The sequence below is a fragment of the Triticum aestivum genome, chromosome 7D (assembly GCF_018294505.1).
Source record: "Triticum aestivum cultivar Chinese Spring chromosome 7D, IWGSC CS RefSeq v2.1, whole genome shotgun sequence".
In the NCBI taxonomy this organism is placed as follows: domain Eukaryota; kingdom Viridiplantae; phylum Streptophyta; class Magnoliopsida; order Poales; family Poaceae; genus Triticum; species Triticum aestivum.
In genome coordinates, this window is record NC_057814.1 from 590617172 (window position 1) to 590638356 (window position 21185).

At 48.3% G+C, this 21185-nt stretch overlaps 2 protein-coding genes across 2 annotated transcripts; both read left to right on the plus strand.

Annotated features, from left to right (window-relative positions):
* Positions 1 to 9353: 9353 nt before the first annotated feature.
* LOC543184 (histone H2B.3-like) lies at positions 9354 to 10006 on the plus strand. Its single transcript, NM_001427944.1, has one exon. It carries the CDS (start codon positions 9411 to 9413, stop codon positions 9825 to 9827), a length of 417 nt encoding a protein of 138 aa, NP_001414873.1. The 5' UTR covers positions 9354 to 9410; the 3' UTR covers positions 9828 to 10006.
* Positions 10007 to 19545: 9539 nt separating this feature from the next.
* Positions 19546 to 20628, plus strand: LOC123168477 (germin-like protein 1-3). The gene is made up of 2 exons (XM_044586361.1): positions 19546 to 19776; positions 19868 to 20628. The coding sequence occupies exons 1-2, from the start codon at positions 19641 to 19643 to the stop codon at positions 20407 to 20409; spliced, it is 678 nt and encodes a 225-aa protein (XP_044442296.1). The 5' UTR covers positions 19546 to 19640; the 3' UTR covers positions 20410 to 20628.
* The last annotated feature ends 557 nt before the right edge of the window (positions 20629 to 21185 follow it).

The window sequence follows — 21185 nt, forward strand, 5'->3', positions numbered from 1 at the left end:
ATGTTTGCCGGAATGTCGTTTCCGAGCACTCGATATGCCTACTATCTAGCACAAATCATGCCAAAATTCACGGAAAATTTCGGCATGACCTTTGTTAAAAAATGGACATATCGAGCGCCTGAAATTCACTGGAACGGAAATGAATCAACATTCCGGCGTAACATAGGCCACTCGGATCATTTACCCTGCACATAATCATCATGTCCAAATTTCCAAATATGACATGTCCAAAACATCACATGTCCACATATATAACCTAATTAACCATCTGCCCTAACTAAAACCTAACTAAATTAACTAAAAAACCTAGCTACCAGAGAGAGGAGGAGAGGTGGGGGGCTTATAGAGGGTGCAGGCCCGACTACGGCAGAGGTTGGGAGGGGTCGGGGTCGAGCGCCGGGGGCGGAGCCGGGGTCGGGGCCGGGGCCGTGGGCGAGCGCCGGGGTCGGGGCCGGGGCCGTGGGCGAACGCCGGGGTCGGGGTCGGGGGTCGGGGTCGGGGGCCGGAGCCGGGGCCGTGGGCGAGCGCCGGGGTCGGGGTCGGGGGCCGGAGCCGGCGTCGGGGTCGGGGGCGAGGGCTCCGACGGCGCGACGGGGGAAGAGAGAGTGTGGGGATTTGGGGGAAAAGAGGCGGGATGAAGAGAGGAGTGGGGATTTTCGGGGTTAAGTGGGCATAGTAGTAGCGCGTTGAGGCAAAACGCGCTATAGCTACTCGAGGTAGCTATAGCGGTTTCGTGTAGAAACCGCTACTGCTACCTTGACTAGCTGTAGCTCTTTCTGAAAATTGCGCTGTTGCTATAACCAGTACCTATATAACAGTTTTCCCGTTTGTTTCCTTCTATTTTCTTTTCCTTTATTTTCTCTCACTTTTTCCAAGAGCAGTTAACTAAGGGAATTGAAGGCGGTATATATTGCATCATTTGACGGTTAAATATGTATACAAAATAGGAACATATATATTACATCATTGGACCCATGCATAATAATGGCTAAGTGTGTATACAAAATAGGAACATATATATTACATCATTTGACCGATAACATACGGTTCCTCAGCGTTGACGTTTTCGTTTTTGAGTTAGCTTCTTTCCCTTCTTGTTCGTTGAAGAATAATTGAGCCCCTCATTGTGACTTTGCCTTTTCCATGAAGTACGATTTTTCTTAGGTAATGTAGTATTGATTCTTCTTTTGACGTATACTTCATCATCATCATCATCATCTTCCCTCATTGGTTGCCGTACTGATCGTAGTCTTCCTCGTTGGCGACTCCATCCATTCCAGTGATGTTCCTTTTGCCTCTCCTCACGACAACACGGCTGGGATTGTGCGGGTCGGTTATGAAGAAGCATTGTGTCACGTTCTTAGCGTGTATCCATGGCTCATTTTTTGCAATAGCGTTCACGGTAGCGCTCTTGGCGTCAGGTATAGTCATGGTAGTGAAATTCTGGTTTTCTCTTTCGACATTCTTAGCCCATCTGACACGGAACATCGTCGTGTTGTGCAGTCCAGAGTAGTCAAGCTCCCAGATCTCCTCGACCCTTCCGTAAAATCTTTCAGTTGCGCCGCTGTCGCTGCCGGTCATGCATTCCATCGTCACCCCTGAGTTCTGATCATCACTGTCCATATCTTTGGCCTCCGTGTAGAACGTGTATCCATTGATATCGTATGCCTGATAGGTTAGGAGGTTGGGCGAGGGGCCATGTGCTAAGGCGTATACGAGCAATCTGTCCTTAGAGCCCTCCTCCGAGGGATTAGCAATAATATGCTCTTTGAACCAATGCAGGAAAGTGGAGTTGTGCTCTCTAGTAACTTCGGCGTCCGTCCTGCATACCCCCCGGTCACGATACTTCTTTGCGATAATTTCTTTGTGCAGTGCCATGAAAGGGTCTACCTCGTCTAGGTGTTGTAGCACTACCAAGTTTGCTATGTCAAAGTCGCTGCGTCGATCTGAGTATGCCACGTGCAGTTCCCTGCGACCGTTGGAGTGACCTTCTCCTTCGAGCCTCCCATCATGCTTGTTAACGGGCAAACCAACACTAACATCAGGCGGCTGGTCTGCGCCATATAGAAAATTCTCGCAGAAAGAGATGCACTCTTGTGTCAGATAGCCCAGGACGATGCTTCCATCCGGACGGGACATGTTACGAACGAATCCTTTGATGACCCCATTCATCCTCTCAAACGGCATCATGTTGTGCAGAAATGACGGCCCCAAGTCTATTATGTCGTCCACAATATGGACACACAGATGCACCATCACGTCAAAGAACGCGGGCGGGAAGTACATCTCAAGCTCATTCAGTATCACAACGATCTCTTCCTGTAGCCTTCGGAGCTGCTTCAGACTGATCGACTTTCGAGAGATGACGTCAAAAAAGTTGCAGAGACCAATAAGCGTGTCACGGATGTGCTTGTCCATTATCCCTCTAAGGGCAACAGGTAGTATCTGCGTCATCATCACATGACAGTCATGGGACTTCATCCCGCTGAACCTTTTCTTGTTCGTGTCTAGATATCTGCTTATCTTGCCACAGTAACCGGAACTAACTTTGACTTCGGTAAGGCACTTAAAGAATTGATCGATCTCAGCCTGACTTAGGGTGAAGCAAGAAGGGGGGCAATAATCCTCTTTCTTTATTTTCTTGCCCTTCTTCTCCCGCGCCTCTGTCTCCATCTCTGTCTCGTCTGACTGTTTACGGGGCGGCATGTGCAGATCTTCCCTGATTTTCAAATCTTGCAAGTCTTTTCTTGCCTTCGGCCCATCCTTGGTCTTATCCGGCATGTTCATCAGTGTCGCGAGCAAACTCTCAAGGACATTCTTACAGATGTGCATTTGATCAAGGCAATGAGGTGTATCGAGTTTGTGCCAGTACTCCAAGTCCCAGAACACAGACCTCGTCTTCCATACCTTCAGCAGCGGCTCCGGCGCCTTTTTCATCATCTTTCCCGGCGCGGGGCACTCCTTCCAGTTTTTCAACAGCTCATCAATTTCGGCACCGCTCCGCTTACGTGGAGGTCCTCGATGCTCAGCGTGACCATTGAATAGATCTCCACGGTTTCTCCACGGGTCGTCCTATTCGAGCCATCTTCGATGCCCCATGTACACGATTTTCCCAGACTCGCAATCTTTCCTTGACGTTAGCTGTTGAGACGTCGTATCATCCATGCACCGCGTGCATCCGCAATATCCATGGCACACCTGGCCTGCGACATATCCATAACCGAGATAATCATGCACCGTCGTGATCAGCGCGGCTCTCATGTAGAAATACTCGCCTTTGCTGGCGTCCCATGTCTTGGCCAGTGTTTTCCATAAAGTGTCTAACTCCTCTTGAAGTAGCCCCAGATACAAATTAATATTATTTCCTGGTTGTTTCGGTCCTTGAATAAGCATGCTCATGTGAATGTACTTCGACTTCATGCACAACCAGGGGGGAGGTTGTACATCCATACAAACACGGGCCATGTGCTATGGTTGGTGCTCTGGTTGCCCAACGGATTCATGCCATCAGTACATGCGCCGAGCACGATGTTCCTTGCATCACATTCAAAATACCGATAGAAGCTGTTCAACGCTCTCCACTGGCTTCCATCCTTGACGTGTCTCAGCTTCGGATCATCTCCATCGTCGGGCTTCTTCCTCTCTGCGTGCCAGCGCATTAGCTTTGCTTCCTTGGGATCTACAAAATACCGCTGGAGACGGGGAGTGATCGGTAAGTACCATAGAACTTTCTGGGGACATTTCTTCCCGGCCTTCTTGTATCGAGAATCATTGCACACCGGACAGCTTGTTTTTTCCGCGTGCTCCTTCCGATAAATTATGCAATCGTTGATGCATGCATGGTATCTAACATGCGGCAGATCAAGAGGGCACACAATCTTCTTGGCCTCATCAACACTAGTAGGACATAGATTCCCCGCGGGAAGAACATCCTTTAGGTACTTGAGATGCTCATCGAGGCTAGTGTCGGTCCATTTGTTTTTAGCCTTCGTCTTCAGGAGTTGGAGCGTGAAACTCAAGCGGGTCACCTCAGGATTGCAACCATCATACAATGGAGTGTTCGAGTCTACCACCAGTTGCTCCAGCTTAGCCTCCTCTCTAGAAGCAACTCTCTCAGTACTCGTCTCCTTGCGAAGCAGTGCTTGAACATGAGGGTCCTGCATGATTGAACTTAGTACCGACGAACTCTGCTGCGTGGAGTCCACATTCTCTCCGCCGCCATGTCCGGCCCCTTCTACTCCGCCATGTCCGGCCCCTTCTCCGCTGCCATGTCCGGCCTCTTCCCCGCCGCCATTATCGATCATCTCTTCGTCTTACCCCGTGTCGTCATTGCCTGCCCCGTCGGCGTCCTCAACATCGTCATCCTCATCTTCAATTATCCACCGAGTATAGCATCCATGAAACCAGTCATGAGCAGGTGCGCTTCGAAACGACCATCGTCATAGGGGTCGAGCCAAACTATTCCTTTGCATTTTTGACACGGACATAAAACCTCTGTCCGGTTGTTTTCTTTCATGTCCTGCACCGCCGACCGCAACCACCTGTCCACCATCGTTCCACTGACCATCATGAACGTCTGCACGGTAATAATAAACAAATTGATTATAAAAATGCATGCATGCATCAAAGTCATACAAAAACTCGGCATGACCTTCCCTGAAAATAGGACATATGTAGATCTAGAGTTTGTCCGGAATTCGCCGAAACGGAAATAAATCGACATTTCGGCAAAACATAGGCAACTCAAAAGCACAATTTGGCATCAACACATGCCACACACACAATTTCCATCATATTGCCCAATTATCATATCACACACACATACACATATTTCCATTTTGCAAAAGCATGAAATTTTAATCACCTCTATCTCGAGATCGAGCACACGGTGGAGATGATGATGTAGGGAGATCAAAAGTGCACAAAACTCTTCTTGGCAAAGAAATATCTAGTTAGGGGGCAAATAGGTCACTTAACTAAATGCTACATCTACCTAGGTAGCTAATTTGGGAGGAGACAACTTCAACTAGTGGAGGGGGAAGGAAAAAGAGAAAGGAGATGCATTAATGGAGGTGGTGTAGTTAGCTAGGAGTAATGAAGAGAGAGAAAGGTAGGTAGAAGAGGAGAGTAATGGGGGGAGAAGTATTGAGGAAGAAGAAGACTGGGAGAGGGAGGATGTGGGAGGTAGGGGAAAGGGAGGGGAGGAGATGGGGAGAGGGGAGGTGGAAAAAGGTGGTGGGTGCTGCGTTTTAGCAGTAGCGCAGGAGGAAAAATGCGCTACTGCTAAGAGCGTAGCAGCAACGTGCTTTCCTATCATGCGCTACTGCTAAACGGGCCAACCGTGTGGACAATTTCAAAATTAGCAGCAGCGACGTGACTAAAAAGCGCGCTACTACTATTGCATTAGCAGTAGCGCGCTTCGTGACGCCGCGCTGCTGGTAAACTTAGGTCGTTGTGTTCTGTCGGTGGATTTTTGTAGCAACGCGGTTTAGACATCACGCGCTACTGCTAAATTTACATCAGTAGCGCGCTTTTCCTAACCTCGCTGCTGCTAATTAGCAGCAGCGCCTCTTTTTGTGTCGCGCTGCTGCTAAGATTCTGTGTATAAGGTTTTCCCTAGTAGTGGGATGTAATATGTGTAATAGCCGTGATAGCCTAGTGTAAGTTGCTTGCTTATTTATTTCCTTGTTGTCTTGTTTATTTATTTGCTTGTAGTCAGTGCAGTTCTTTTTCCACGGTTTGCTAGTGGCCGCAATAACCTATTTTTTAAAACTAGGCCACAATAACCATGGGCTACATATTTACTGTAGTTACCATGGGCCTCCTACAGGCTGTAGAAACAATGGGCCTTCTAAGGGCCGTAGAAACAATGGGCCTTCTACGGGTCGTAGCATCAATGGGCCTTCTACGTGCCGTATGATCGATAGGTTAAACATGGGCCAATAACAGACCGCATTATGGGCCGTAAACGGGCTAGATTTGGAATCGTCCGTTCATGGGCCGACAATAATGGGCCGTCGTTAATCCGCCGTATTTGATGACGCTATGAAAATGGCCCAATGGGTTAACGGGCCACAAACGGGCCGATTGTAACCGCGGGCTGAATTTGACCCACAAGCAGAAAAGGCCAATAACGGGTCGTAAGTAACCGAATGCTGGAAATGAGCCCAAGAATAAATGGGCCCTGAGAAGGCCGAAAGATAACACATGTTTGAAATGGCCCAATGAAATAATGGGTCGTTAATGGGTATAAAGTGGTACACTGTTCATTGCGGGCCAGATTCACCACGGGCCGTTAATGGGCCAAGACTTACAAATGGCCTCGTATGGGCCGAAAGACATCATCGGCCATACATGGGCCGAAAGTTACAACAGGCTGGAATCATATTGGATGGCCCGGATGAAGCTACTGGGCTTAATTCCGATAGGCCGTAACGGGGCGTGAGTTAGCGGGCCGTAAATGGGCTATATACGAACATGCCGTTAACAGGCTTTTCATGGGTCGGCCCGTTACCTTTTGACCAAGTCAAACGGGCCGACCTTTTCAGCGGAATGGGCCTCTGTTGGGCCGTGCCACGTGTCGACGTATCATAGGCGCCTCCTGTCCAATGAATGGATGACATCTGTCCCAACGGTGAGCCAACACGTGTTTCCTCCGGCCAATGAGAATTTTACACGTGGAAAATCCTCATTGGTCCGGGCTGTTAGCGGGTTATCGGATCCAAAACCGGACCCGATATCTTAACGGCGACCCGTTACGGTGGATGCCACGTGTCGGTCACCCTTGACGAAAGCACTTCCATGACGCGCCATTTATCGTCATGCAAGCGGACACTTCCGTGATGATAATTTTCGTAATGTCATGGAACACTTCTACGACAGCATAGGTATGACTATCTTGATTCTGTCATAATATTGTCATGGATGTAAATGCATAACAGAAAATGTGGCCTACTGTGATAAACACGTATCATCACAAAGTGTATTTTTTTGTAGTGCATGTCCCCACCGTCCGCGCCCTTAGCTGCTTCTCCGGTCAGCCACACGATCACACCCTGCACGACGCCGCCGAGAGACACTCATGGGTCACTAACGAGGGGCCCCCACTGGTCAAATACCGCTTTGACCTCATCCACATCAGCATCCGACCGGGGAAAACCAGCCAGGGACGTTTTTTGACCGGTATAAATAGTTGAGGGGGGTAAAGGAGCAGAAAAATAGACCAGGGGGTAATGTGAACCGCCAACTTTGTTCAGGATAGTAAAATGAACTTTTTTTCCAAAAAAGGATTGCCATGCAAATATTGGTGTACTGTTGGAGCATTTTTTGGACGACAAAAAAGAAGCAATTTTTTGGATTGCCATGCGTTTTTATTGTGTGCTGTTGGAAATACTCTAATTACTATTTTTTAAAAGGAGGATGTACCCCCGGCCTCTTCATCTGGACGATGCATGCAGCCATATTATTAATTATTCACAAAAACCATACATGGTGATACATCAATAAGCCTGAAGCCACCATCTTGGCAACACTGTTGCTACTCCTATCCCCTTGATGAAGGCGTGCCGAATGTCCGGGCCTAATACCAAACAGACATCGCACTAAAGCCTAACATCTAAAGCCGGGTGTCCCCTTCAAGCCACTACCTGGATTGGGTCCCACACCGGTCAGGCACACTCCCAGTCAGCACCGCACGCTGCAAGGGCTGTCACCTCCATCATCCCTCGATCCATCCTCAGAGCAAAACTGTTGCACCGACCTTGCCAGGCCTCTCTGCCATCAATGCCACCATGACGCCAAACAGCTTCCTCCTCCTGCGTGAGTCCATCTCCAAACGCGCCCATCGCCGAACCTCCGCGGCGCCATGCCGCCAGGATCCACCGCGGCCTCGCGGTAGATGTAACACCGCTCCTCCTCTTGTCCCCTCCAGCCAGCGCATGCTCCAAAACGATGCCCCCAGGAGGGACAACGACATCGAAGGTGCCATCATCGTCCGATCCGGTAGACCCAGATCTAGGGTTTCCCTTGGAGCTCACACCATCGTCGCTGCTGGAGCTACGCGGCGCCCACCACCCATAGCATCTCTCGCCCGACCATCTGAGCCTCCCAAGACGGCGTCTCCATGGAGGTTACGACGCGCAGGGTGCCGCCGCCGCCCAATCCAGACTGAATTTTGGACTTTCGTTCGGGGAGGGGTTCAGATGTGGATAGGAGGGACCTCGGCTTCGCCTCCAAGGAGGGTAACGGCGTCGTGGGACGTCGCCGATGCCGGGCCGGACCAGCCGGCCACAGTTTCCTCCGGTCCCCAACCTATACCACCAAACCTCCGACTGTTCCGGATCCGACAGCGAGACGAACCGAGACCAGCAGAGATGCAAGTGCCATGGGGCTCAACCCACCAGGAAGGAGGATCAAGAAGGACAGCCGCCGTAGATCTCCAGGCGCCGGATCCAACGATCCGACGAGGCCAGTGGAGTAGACCACCACCCTGCGCCGGCCGACAACATCCAAGCGCCAGATCCAGATGGATCCGTCCTGAACATGGCGGCGCCCGCGACCACCCAATCTGAAGACCACGCAACCACCACCTCGCTGTGGAGTCGCATCCAAGCCGCAGCTGCCGCGCCGCGTCGCCGGCGCCGCAACGCGCCGCTGCCAAGATGCTCGCCCGCCGCGCCGCCAGACCCCGCGCTAGCCCGACGCCTCTTCGCGATCTGGTCGTCCCGCGCCGCCCAAGACGCTCCAAGGGGGAGAGATGCCCCGCCGCCGCCCAGCCGTCCAAGCTTTGCCCGGCGGTGATGCGGACAACGGCGAGGAGAGGTGGAGGCGAAGGAGGGCCGAGAGGACGGCGGCTAGGGTTCCCCCTGGGTCGCCCGCGGGGGCGACACGAGGGGGACGAGGGGTGCGTCGATGGTTTGTTACTTTGCCAAAGTGTGAGGGGTTTTTGAAGCGAGGAACGTGCGTGCTTTGCTCTTCCTCGAAGCCCTGAGCTGTTCAAAGAAAAATGTCCATGGAAGAACAGTATTATTTTTTTCACGGGAGGATGTAAGAACTGTATATTTTTTTCTTTGAGCTCAAAATTCCGGCCAGGCCACGCAGAAAGCCCAATTCACACTCCGTCTCCGTGCATGGGCTGAAACCCATCTGTCTTCTCCACGTTCACCACGTCAGCGATCCGCGCCGAGGCGCATCCGGGCCGTCCATACCGCACAGCGGTGAACGGCCGAGATCATATCAAATCACTGGAGGCCACCGATCCGTGGCACGCACCCCTCCACCAATCAGAGCCCGCTCTCCCCTCCTATAAACTCGCCGCACCCCCGCCGCCGATTCCCCACCAATCCACCTCTGCCTCCCAGCGAAACACCACACCTCTCCTCGTCGAAGCAGCAGCAGCAGCCGCGGCATCCATGGCCCCCAAGGCGGAGAAGAAGCCGGTGGCGGAGAAGGCCGAGAAGACGACGGCGGCGAAGAAGACCAAGGCCGAGAAGCGGCCGCCGGCGTCCAAGGAGGGCGGCGAGAAGAAGGGGAAGAAGAAGTCGAAGAAGAGCGTGGAGACGTACAAGATCTACATCTTCAAGGTGCTGAAGCAGGTGCACCCCGACATCGGCATCTCCTCCAAGGCCATGTCCATCATGAACTCCTTCATCAACGACATCTTCGAGAAGCTCGCCGGCGAGTCCGCCAAGCTCGCCCGCTACAACAAGAAGCCCACCATCACCTCCCGGGAGATCCAGACCTCCGTCCGCCTCGTCCTCCCCGGCGAGCTCGCCAAGCACGCCGTCTCCGAGGGCACCAAGGCCGTCACCAAGTTCACCTCCGCTTAGATAGTCTGTTCCTGTCTTCTTTGTCGATCGATGGTACTCTGTAATAGTCAGGTGTTCGGACCATGTCGTCTTGTAACTGTTTCATTATCTTGTGAAATAGTAATGGCGCTTCTTTGATCTGTCTCGTGGCTCTGTACCATACTACCATGTTCAGTTCTAATCCCTGTTGCTTCACTTGACAGAGTTCTTGTGAGTATGGCCTTCTGTAGACAATGACTCTGAACTTGCAAAGATGTTTCTCTGTTCCATTTCTTAATTTCAGTTTTCAGCTATCGGTTTAAGAGGCTGGTTGTGCCTTCGGCGTGAGGAGGGGAGGCTCGAGGCAGCGTCTGGCCCTGTTCCAGTTAACTGACGAAAGCCAGAGTTTAGACCACAAATGCCTGCACTAAACGTTCAGTTCCATATAGGACAATGCCCCTCTCTGATTCTAGCATTACTGTATCTTAAATACCTATTGCGTTTCTGCCTCCTTGGAATCTAGGGACAGAAAATTTGGTGTGACTTGTGCTGGGTCATGACCCTCCGGTTATTTAGAGTTCTTGCTATGATCCTGTTTGTGTGAGTTTATCTTGGAGAGATGTTTCTGATTTGCAAATTTTGCTCTGATTTGTAGTAAATCTTTGCATACAATGACACTGAACCTGCAGAGACGTTCCTCTGTTCCGTTTACGAAATTCAGTTTTCAACTGTCGGTTTATGAGGCTTGTGGCCGCGAGGTGGGGAGGCCGACTAAATTAACACGTCTACGAGGGCATTGTCCTTAATACAGGGCTAGACGGACATGATTTTCAGCCATTATGCACTGCAATATAGCTCAAGACAAATGCGACCCGGTTTTCAGCACTTCTCCAGTGCAATATTGCTGCTCCTGTACAAGTCATCTGTACCGTATGCACTGTACTTTCACATGTTCAAGCTATAGTTCACTTCAAGCCGTCAGACACATGTTCCAAGCTGCAGCAACCATCGGTGCATACATGAGGACGGCTAACCAACACAGCAACTACGCTGCTTCAGACAGCAATGTATTTTTCCACCATCCCGAAAGGTTGCTTGGCTGCTTGCACTTGACGGTCAGAATCCACGAGCACTGCCGCCGGTTCATGAATGTCTCGCGCTGTTGGATTTCTCTTTGTGTTCCAATTGCAGTGTTTTTTTCCTAGGGAACCTCGTCAAAGGGCAAGCTACTCTTGCGTATTGTATATAGATAGAAACAGAGGGGAGAAAAATACAAAATGGCCAGGTTTACGTCTACGGATGAGATTAGCACCGTATTTGCACGTCTGTGCCAAGTTTTAGAACCAGTTCGGTGTATTTTTACATTCAAACACTAACCTGATCATTCGTGGCAAGTTCAAGCACCACCAACGTATTTACCTCTTATTTACAAAAAAAAAACAACCTGCATGGATAGCAATAGAGGCTCATATGCAAAAAAAAAGAGCTATAAGCCTATAAATCATCAAAAGTTGCAAAGTTGAACGACCAAATGAAACACATAGTGCAATGCTACATCATATGGATATAGAATAGAAGATCGTTGAGCGATTTCCTTGGAAAGAAAAATGATAAGAGGTAGCGGTTCCGTCAAGCTGTGGAGCCAACACCCTTGTTGCAACACATCAATTAGTCAGGATGGTCCGTAATATGATCTCTAGCAAGCCTGAATTGTTTCACAAGTGGGTTCACATCATTTATGATATGCATTACTTTTGCAACAACAGTCTGGTCCAATTCACAATTAATATCCTCATCTTCTTTGTTATATAAAAAATATCTTCATCTTCTTTGCATAATACTTTTATTTTATTCTCAATTTGCAATCAGTATCGTATTTGTATAATTGGGATGTTGTCGTTTTCGTTTTCATCACTGCTAAGTTTACTTTGCTAAGAGCAACTCTAGCAGACCCCACAAAACGCCGACTCGCAAAACGCGTTTGCAGTTCGCGCAAAACCGCTTTTGCGGGCCGGCACGGGTTGGCACAGATGCAGACCCCCCAAACGGACCCGTAAAAAAGTATATTCGCGGAATATGTTTTTTACGGGTCGGCTATGCGGGTTTTGCTCGGGCACCAGCGCAACGACCCGCAAATAGAAAAACTGCAAATCTGAAATTTGTCATAGGGTTTCACAGACAAGTTCAAATTCAAATGACATAAACAGTTTGCGGGCAAATAAAAGCGATTACGCAAAAGAGGGCATGCAAAGGTATGCACCCATGTCCGGCATCATCTTGGGGGTCGATCTTCACTCCGCGCCATGGAGTCCATCTTGAAGTTCATCGGCGCCACCGTAGCCACCTCCGTCGCTTGTTCCAACTCCCGCACCGAAATCATCCACATTGCCACCATATGGAGCAGAGAAAACATCACCGGAACTGGCACACGGACCGGCCGAGGCGACCATTCTCCTCTTCAAAATCTCTCTCCTTGCCATATCATGCCATGTTTTGGTGACATCGTCCATGTCATTGCGGTTCATTGACATGATCTTGTTCTCTTCGGCGAGCAACAATGACATCGATTTGTTTTCAGAGGCGCGCGCTTTTCTCTCCTCAATGGCAGCTTTGCGCAGCCCCTCTTTCTTGAGCATTTGCCATTTTTCTTGCTTCTCTTTTGCCTTCTTCTCGGCCAACTCTTTCTTGATCTCCAACGACTTCAACAACATCAACTCGTTTGATTGCACCATGGCATCAATCTTCTCCCTCAAGCTCGATGCTTCTCTTTAGTCTTCTTGTCGCCATCGGGCTTGTGCAAATTTCTTGGGCCATCATCATCCTCATCTTCATCCATGTTTGTAAGTGATCCTCTCTTTGGTGGGGATTCTTTGTCGATCAACTTCCACTTCTCGCACTTTTGGAGCAACTCCCAACAATGCTCTAATTTGAAAAATCTGCCTTCCGAAGCTTCCATGTCCTTGTATCTATGTTGAGCAATCTTGTCCTACACAATGTGAACAAAGTGATGCAATCGTTTCTCATGATACATTATGATGATGCACAACTTGAACAAAGGCAAAGCAAACTCACATAGCCGGACTCCACGGTGCCACTTGGAGGTGCATTGCGTACTTGCTCCAAGCAAGCTACCCAACGGCTGCACATAGGCTTGATGTTCTCCCAAAGACCTTGAAGCGACCGAAATGTGTGTGGAGTCCTATTGGGGTAGTTTTCCATAATGCGGAAGTATTGATTTTCGATCCTTTGCCAATATCTTTTGGCGGTTTGAGAAGTACCCGTGCATGCATCAAGAGACACCGCACTCCATGCTTTGATCAAAGCTTGATCTTCCAAGATCGTGTAGTTCTTGGATCTTTGGCTTTTCCCAATTTTTGCTTGTGATTGCTCAAACGCTTCCGCTTCGATCTCCTCCAACCCGTCCGCACAACCATGATCATCCACGCCGCCCTCCATTTCATTGTAGTCGAATGGTTCGAAAGGGGCTTGATCAATGTCAACCGCGTTCGTGTCCAACAAGTTCACGAACTCGGTTGTTGCATTGTTCGAACCACCGCTATAGCGAATGATAACAAGTCACTAGCTATCGAGAACAATGGCGAAAAATGAAAGAGAATCACCGAAGACCGAAGAGATATACCTTCCGGCCATTTCGTCGAACACCTCGCTCGCGGGGGGAGCGGCACCGTTGAACGACATCGCCAGAGCACCTCCTTGCGGGGGATGGAGTGAGAGGTTGAAGAAGATGGCTTCCTTGAAGCCAGAACCTTCCTCCGCTTTGCGCCCGCGGCCTTGCCAGCCTTCTCCGCCGCCGGCCGGGATCGCACTGCGGCATTGGCGCCCGGAGCGCGGGCCATCGCGGCGGGGGCAGCAGGATTCCAGCCCTGCACAACCACGTTGCCCTGCCGCTTGCGGGCAGGCGCGGCGTGTGCTTGGGCGAGGCCGGCGGGGCCAACATGGCCGGCCACGAGATCCGCCTGAGGGGAAGGGGCGTGCGCGACCTCGACGGTGACGGGGGGCAGCATGGGGTCGTCCATGGCGGCGAGGGACGGCCGGGGAGGAGCAGCCGGAGCTTGCGGAGGGGGGGGGGGCAATGGTGGCGGAGGGTGCGGGGAGCGGGAAAGGGCGCGCGGAAATGTCCCTCCCGCCAAATCTCGCGCCGGATAGGGGTTGAGCTTGGGTCAGCCTCCCAGCCCGTGAAGATAGAGGTTGGGGGAGAAGATTTGCCGCGCCCCGCAAAAAAAATTGCAGGCCGGTGCGGGATGCGGGGTCTGGTCGTGCGGATTTTCTGGCCCCGACCCGCAATTTGGCGGTTATTTTGTGGGCACGGGCGTTTTGCGGGGTCTGCTAGAGTTGCTCTAAGTACATGGGTCCAGTCTGCAACATTACTATTTCATTTGCTCATGTACTTTGTGAATAAATTTTCTGCATGCATCATCAACAACAGGCGGTAGTGCTATTTTATTTCAATCAAAGGTACACTCAAGACTGCGGCGGGAGACAGGAAAAAATTTGGAATGGGGGCGGACTCTAAACTCCAAAGAACAAAAAAAAAAGTTTGATGCAAAGCAAAAACAAAGGTACTTCGACACTTTGACCACTACTGCGTATGATCTGCAGTTGACACTATGATAGAAATTCAGAAAGATTATATTGCATCGATAGAAATTCAGAAAAACTATCACCTCTTGCCTTTGCTGGCCCCTGCCTCTCCCCTTCATGTCCAACTTCTAGCTAGCAGCTATCTCCCCTTCATGTCCATCTTCTAGCTAGCAGCTACTCCCTTCGTCCTTTAAAGAGTGTACTTCCAACTTTGTTGGAAAGTCAAACTTTTTTATATTTGACCATATTTATACAATAATACACCAACATTTATGTCATCAAATTAGTAGCATTAGATTCATGATAAAATATATTTTCATAATATACCTATTTGGTTTCACAAACATTGATATATTTTTATACAAATTCGGTCAAACTTTAAGGTAGTTTGACCCTCCAACAAAGTTGAAAGTACACTCTTTAAAGGACGAAGGTAGTAGACACTAGCCGAACTTCGTCACTGCCAGCCGATGAGTCCAGTGACGCCGTGCCGCTGGCGCCGCCCTGCACTGCTGGATGCTCCTGTCCTTCCTGCATGCAGACGACGGGGGTACCAGCTGCGGGCTGCGGCTTGGAGGACGGAGCAGTGATGCATGCATGTCGCCGTCGTCCACCTGTGCAGTTTGATGCCGGCCGTCATGCCAACAGCTACGCTTCTTGCCTGTCGGTTGCTGGCTTGCCGCTGTGCATGGATCGCTTCCTCTGCCGAACGCGCGACGATTCAGTTAGCGAACGACTGGTTGAGCCACACTGCACAGCGCGCCCCAGCGGCACATCCCACCATTCAGTTTCAGCTTCGTGCCTCGGTCCACACTAAGACGGACATGTTTAACTCCAGCACACTGGCCAAGCCCATGAGTGACCCCTCTCCTTTTCCCCCTTTCTTCTTCTTCTCACGTGAGAACTCACGATGGGCAGCGACGATACGCCCCACCTTGCGCTGCGGGGACCTCCGCTGCTCCGCAAGTGGCATGATACATAGTACTACTTCCTCTGTCCCATAATATAAAAATATTTTTTACACTAGTGTAGTGTCAAAAACGCTCTTATATTACGTATTACGGGACGAAGGGAGTAATACCTATGACATGGATACTAACCTGACCGATTGGAGCGGCAAGAGAGAACCAACATCCAGGGATCAAACCCATCAACAAAGAGCACATGTATTCAGCTGGGAGTAGACAAAACAGCGACAACAAAGATAAATTGTAAATTTATAGGGATGGAATTAGGGGAAGAGGAAACAAAGAAGATGAAGTAGTAATTTGCCCGAGTGATTTATCAAATTGGGTGTATATGACCGCTCACATACAGATATCATGTCAGTTGAGTCAATATAGTGCATGTAGTTTTCCATATCATGTTTGACACGACTTTAAAACCTCAAATGTGTCTTTTAAATATGAATTGTGCTTTCATCTGTGTTTTGCCCCTTTGCGAATCATTCATAAAATATGAGCATCGTCAGGGCAAGTACGAAAATAATCATTTGCGGACAGTCCAGGAAAAAACATGTCCCAGATAGTTCACTTACCATTAGGGCTATAGTTGGTCTCTACATCAATGACGTAACAGGTCATCTAGTATATAGAGGGGCAAGGGGTGTTCCGGGGGCCCACCAAGGCCTTAACACCTCTCGGCAGCACCATGTCACCCTTCCAGTTGGAATCTCTCTCTCTCTCTCTCTCTCTCTCTCTCTCTCTCTCTCTCTCTGATCTAGATTCCCCTCAACTTCGTTGTGCTGGTCCATGACTTACTGAGGTGTTCTACTTTGGTATGTGTGGATACCTTGGAGGCATTATAATCTTCAACACCGGATCAGGCAGATCTTTGCGAGGAGAAGCTCTCACGGCTGGGAGGTACAACCAAGCTATGAGAGTCAGATGACTTCATTGACATCGTCAACATCTTCATGGCCTTGATGGATCGTCGAGGGTATGATCTTGTTGCCTTTGCCTCGATAGTGACCTTGGTTGGTTTATGCATGGTAAAAAAAATACGTACCACGTTCCCATGCATGGGTAACCATCTCATGTTATCATTTCTCTCTTTCAACACCCAACCTAACTTTGATTTGTCTGAGCAAAAGGAAAGGGCTCAAGGTTTGTGATTTCAGCAAGCTAATCTTGAATCCCCCTTGAACAGTCATCAACATGGCATGATATAACCACATCATCCTATCCTAGGGTTTTGAGGTTCTTACCGTCTGTGAGGAGGAAATTGTTAGCTTCTTCATTGTCAAGGAAGGAACTGCGCCACTTTCATCGGCACCGTATATTAAAGAGCCATAGTGGTGGTGTTTCAGGTATGCGACTGAACGAGGGACGAGTGGGTGAAATAGAGAGACCAGACCATACCGACCACCACTTGTGAAAATCTATTTTATTTCCCTTTTTATACCTTCTCCAACCGGGTTTTTTCTGGACCGTTTTTTGCATTTATATTTCTATCCTTTTCTATTTCTTTTGTTTGAAAGTGCACAGAAATTTCCAAATTCGTCGAACTTTTTTTCAAATTGATGATTTTTTATGCACTTTTTTCAAACTCGATTAACTTATTTCAAATTCATTCAACCTTTTTTCCAAATTGATGAACTTTTTTCCAAATCCGGTTCAGATTTTCTAATCCGATGAACTTTTTTCCAGAATCGGTGATTTTATTTAAAAATTGATGAACATTCTTATTGCAAGTCGATGATTTTTTTTTCATATTTATGGGTTTTTTTCGAAATTAAATATTTTTCCATTTCATAAAAAATTTCCAATCTGATACATTTTTTCAATTCGTGATTATTTTCGAATTTCATGAACTTCTTCTCAAATTAGTGAACTTTTTCAACTTTATGGACTTTTTTAATACATGAAGTGTTTTAGAATTTGTGAATTTTTTTAATAGGGCAACGTGTTTTTTGCATCTTCATGAACTGTTTTCGAAATATGTGAACTTTCAAAATTTGTTCACTTTTTTTAGGAAAATCACGTATGAGTGGGCTCTAAATGTTCTTGATGTATAAGCGTCACTTCTAACGTGATGCTCTACTGGTTAGCCAGGAAGCTGCACGAGCGAGCACCGGTTGGGTTCCGTGGCGCTGACGGCGCTGAATAAGAGGGAATATCCTATATGACGCGCGCTGCCACAAACTGTCGCTGAAACACACAGGAACGAGTCTGAGCGAACGATATGGGCCGGCCCATTTTCAGTAGCATTAAAGTGCTACAGGATTCTGGTTTTGGGAACGTACTAGAAAGTTCCTGAACCGGGTTTTCAGTGGTTTTTTTCGGATTATTCATTTTTTCCTGTTTCTTTCCTTCATCCTGTTTCTTTAGCAAGTTTTTTTTCCTTTTTTTTCGGTCTATGTTTCTTTTCCTTTTCAAATTTATTTTATTTTTAGCAAAAGTTTGAACACGAATTTTAAAAGTTCCTTTTCTCAAAATTTGTCCATAAATTGAGAAAAAAGTTCTGTGTTTCAGAAAATTATCACATTTTCAGAAAATGTTCATGTTTTCAAATATTGTTCAGAAGTTTAAAAAATATTCCTCCTTTTCAAATTTGTTCACAACTTCAAAAAATGTTCAGGGTTTTCAAAAATTCTTCATGTCTTCAAACATTGTTCAGAAGTATAAAAACTGTTCCTGTTTTTCCAATTTTGTTCACAAATGTTAAAAGTATTCAAGAATTCAAAAAAAGACCATTTTTTGAATTTTTTCAAATTTCGAAAACTATGCCTGTTTTTCAAATGTTGTTCACACACTCAAAAAATGTTCGAGTATTTGAAAAAATGGTCCGAGGTTTCCAATTTTTTTCAGAATTTTTAGTTTTTCTTATTTGAAAATAAAGTTCAGAATTTTCAAAAACAAAACACAGTTTCAAGAAATGATCACTTTTTACAAAAATTGTTCGCCCTTTTGGGAAGAAGTTCAAAATTTCAATATTTGTTCGCATTGTTAAATAATATGTTCACACTTTAAAAAATGTTCAGAATTCCAAAAAAGTTAACATTTTAAAAATCATAGTAAAAATTGGCACATCGGTACCTGATGCACGCAGTCACTACACCTTGTACGGTCAATATGGATGCAATGCAAGAGATCAAGCATGTTGGCGACTAGAGTACTGCTGCACGCACCGACGCACGGGCTGTTTCATTACTCAATGCCCGCGTCTACTTTAACCAGCTAGTTTCCATATCTCGCGCCCCAATTCTTTTCCTCCTTAGTCCTTACACGTATCCGTCAATTTAATATAATCTGACGTGCAAGCAAGCTGCTAGTCGCCGGAAAGTGAACCATGTGCAAAATGAACGCATCACAATTTAGTAACTATATATAAAAAATCACAATAGCTAAAGATCAGTCAACTGAACTTTGTCTTTGGGTCGGTCGATTTTGTTTTGACAAGGAAGAAGGAAGCGACGAGGGAGAGGAAGAGGGAGACACCAAGGCTGCTGGCGTCGGGGAAGAAGCAACCCCACCATCTATCGTTAGGGTGGTGGGTGCAGGTTCATCAAAAAAGCCACCCCACCATCTATAGTTAGGGTGGCGGGTGCAGGTTCGCCGGGGATTTTGGGTGGTCGTCGGGCTTAGAGGGATGGACGGGGACAGCGGAAAGACCAGCAGTGGGGGGAGGTTGAGGGGAGGGCAGTGCGGCGAGGCGATCGCGGGAGCACCGCTGGCCTGGCGGAGGAGGCTGGCGGTTAGGTCAGTGGTACGTGGGGCGGTCGAGAGGAAGAAGATGAACAAGAGGTTGGGCTGGAGGTTGAAGAAGCTGATCCGGCCATCCATCTCACATCCAAAGGACTAAAACAATCTGACCCAAAATATTTTTAAGGCGACCGTCATCTTGCGAGACCCTAACTATATACAGTACCAGCTTTGATCTTTCCTCCTCCAGCTCAGACGCCTCTCTGACCACACGAGTGCATGACACAAATGGTATGGTGGTTGACAATTTGGCATCGCTATCCAACCATATCTTCAAGCTAAAGTGTTAGAGCATGCATGGATGCATCGTCCTCATAAAACCGCACAAGTATAGATGGTATGGTGGTTGAGAATTAACTTTGTCACATGTCTACGGATAAACCACCGATCGATCACGTCCGCCTTAAGCTACACTGCACTATAAATACGTGCGCAGCATGCTTTGCCTTCTCATCCAGTCATCCTCAGCCCACACGGCCGGCAAACGAACTATAGCTAGCACCACACCAACCAACCAGTTATCAATTAAGCAGCCACTTGAGTCTTGACCATGGGGCCCAGGCAGCTCCCCACCGTCCTCCTCGCCTCCTGCGCCACCCTCCTGGCCCTTGCCACGCCATTGCTCGCCGGCGACCCCGACATGCTCCAGGACTTCTGCGTCACCGACTACAAATCCCTCAACGGCCGTAAGTTGTGCCATCTCTTCCATCCATTCCCTCGTTCGCACAAGTATAGATCATGCCAACAAAGAGGTAATGCGTAAATGTATGCTTGCAGCATTGCGGTTGAACGGGTTCCCGTGCAAGAGGCCGGAGAACGTTACGGCGGACGAGTTCTTCTCGGCCGCGCTGGCATTCCCGGGCAACACCTGCAACTCGGTCGGCTCCGCGGTGACGGCGGCGAACGTGGAGAAGCTCCCGGGGCTCAACACGCTGGGCGTCTCCATGTCCCGCGTGGACTACGCTCCGTGGGGAGTGAACCCGCCGCACACCCACCCACGTGCCACCGAGATCATCTACGTGCTAGAGGGCTCCCTCGACGTCGGCTTCGTCACCACCGCCGGCAAACTCTTCGCCCGCGCCGTCTGCAAGGGTGAGCTTTTCGTCTTCCCCCGCGGCCTCGTCCACTACCAGAAGAACAACGGTGGCGCGCCGGCCGCCGCAATCTCGGCCTTCAACAGTCAGCTTCCCGGCACGCAGTCCCTTGCCCTAGCGTTGTTCGCAGCCTCACCGCCGGTGCCCACCGACGTGCTGGCCAGGGCGCTCCAGGTCGACGGCGGCGTAGTGGAGGCCATCAAGTCCAAGTTCCCGCCAAAGTAACCAGCATGCATGCATGCATGTTGGTTGGGTCAGCTCTACTGCTGCTAATAATAACGAGGACCACGTAAAAGTGCAGTTTTAATCCATTTGCTTGTCAATATGTTTTGTACTATATTCTGATTCTTTTGTGTCAGTTTAGTGAAGGGCCTCGTCGGTTTTACTGTTATAACTACTGTTTTTTCTTCATGAACTAATGGTGATTGATTATGTTTTGTACTATATTCTGATTCTTTTGTGTCAGTTTAGTGAAAGGCCTCGTCGGTTTTACTGTTATAACTACTGCTTTTTCTTCATGAACTAATGGTGATTGATTTGTACGTGTCCATTATTGGTGAATGAATCTACCTGATTGCTTGAAGTGTCGTTATATTGTAAGCGATGAACAATATATAGTCTATCTCCCTCTCTTTGCAGATCCATACCCAAGACTTTAGGTGGACTTGTGTTAGTAGAAAATTATAGATTTTGGATTATGGAAATACTTTTCATGATTTTTGTAGTATTTTTATTATTTTGTGAGGGTTGTAGTATTTTGAGTTTGCTACTCTAAATCATTTTATACTCTCTTTGCTCATTTTGGTTAGTTGTATTAGTTTTTTCTATAGTTTTAAATAGCCGGCTATAGCTCTGCTATAGCCCGTTATAGACTTTTCAGCAGGGTGCCGCTAAATGGTCGCCTTCACAAATAGCCCGCTATAACCCACTATAGCTGATTTGGAGACCCGACGCTATTTTCCATAGCCCGCTATTTAAAACATTGTTTTTTTTAGAAGTTA

What these genes read in the sequence shown, in the direction of transcription:
- LOC543184 (NM_001427944.1), top strand. Translation starts at nt 9,411, where the DNA reads ATGGCCCCCAAGGCGGAGAAGAAGCCGGTGGCGGAGAAGGCCGAGAAG.
- LOC123168477 (XM_044586361.1), top strand. Translation starts at nt 19,641, where the DNA reads ATGGGGCCCAGGCAGCTCCCCACCGTCCTCCTCGCCTCCTGCGCCACC. An exon ending in CTACAAATCCCTCAACGGCC is followed by an intron (nt 19,777 to 19,867) that starts GTAAGTTGTGCC and finishes GTATGCTTGCAG; the next exon opens with CATTGCGGTTGAACGGGTTC.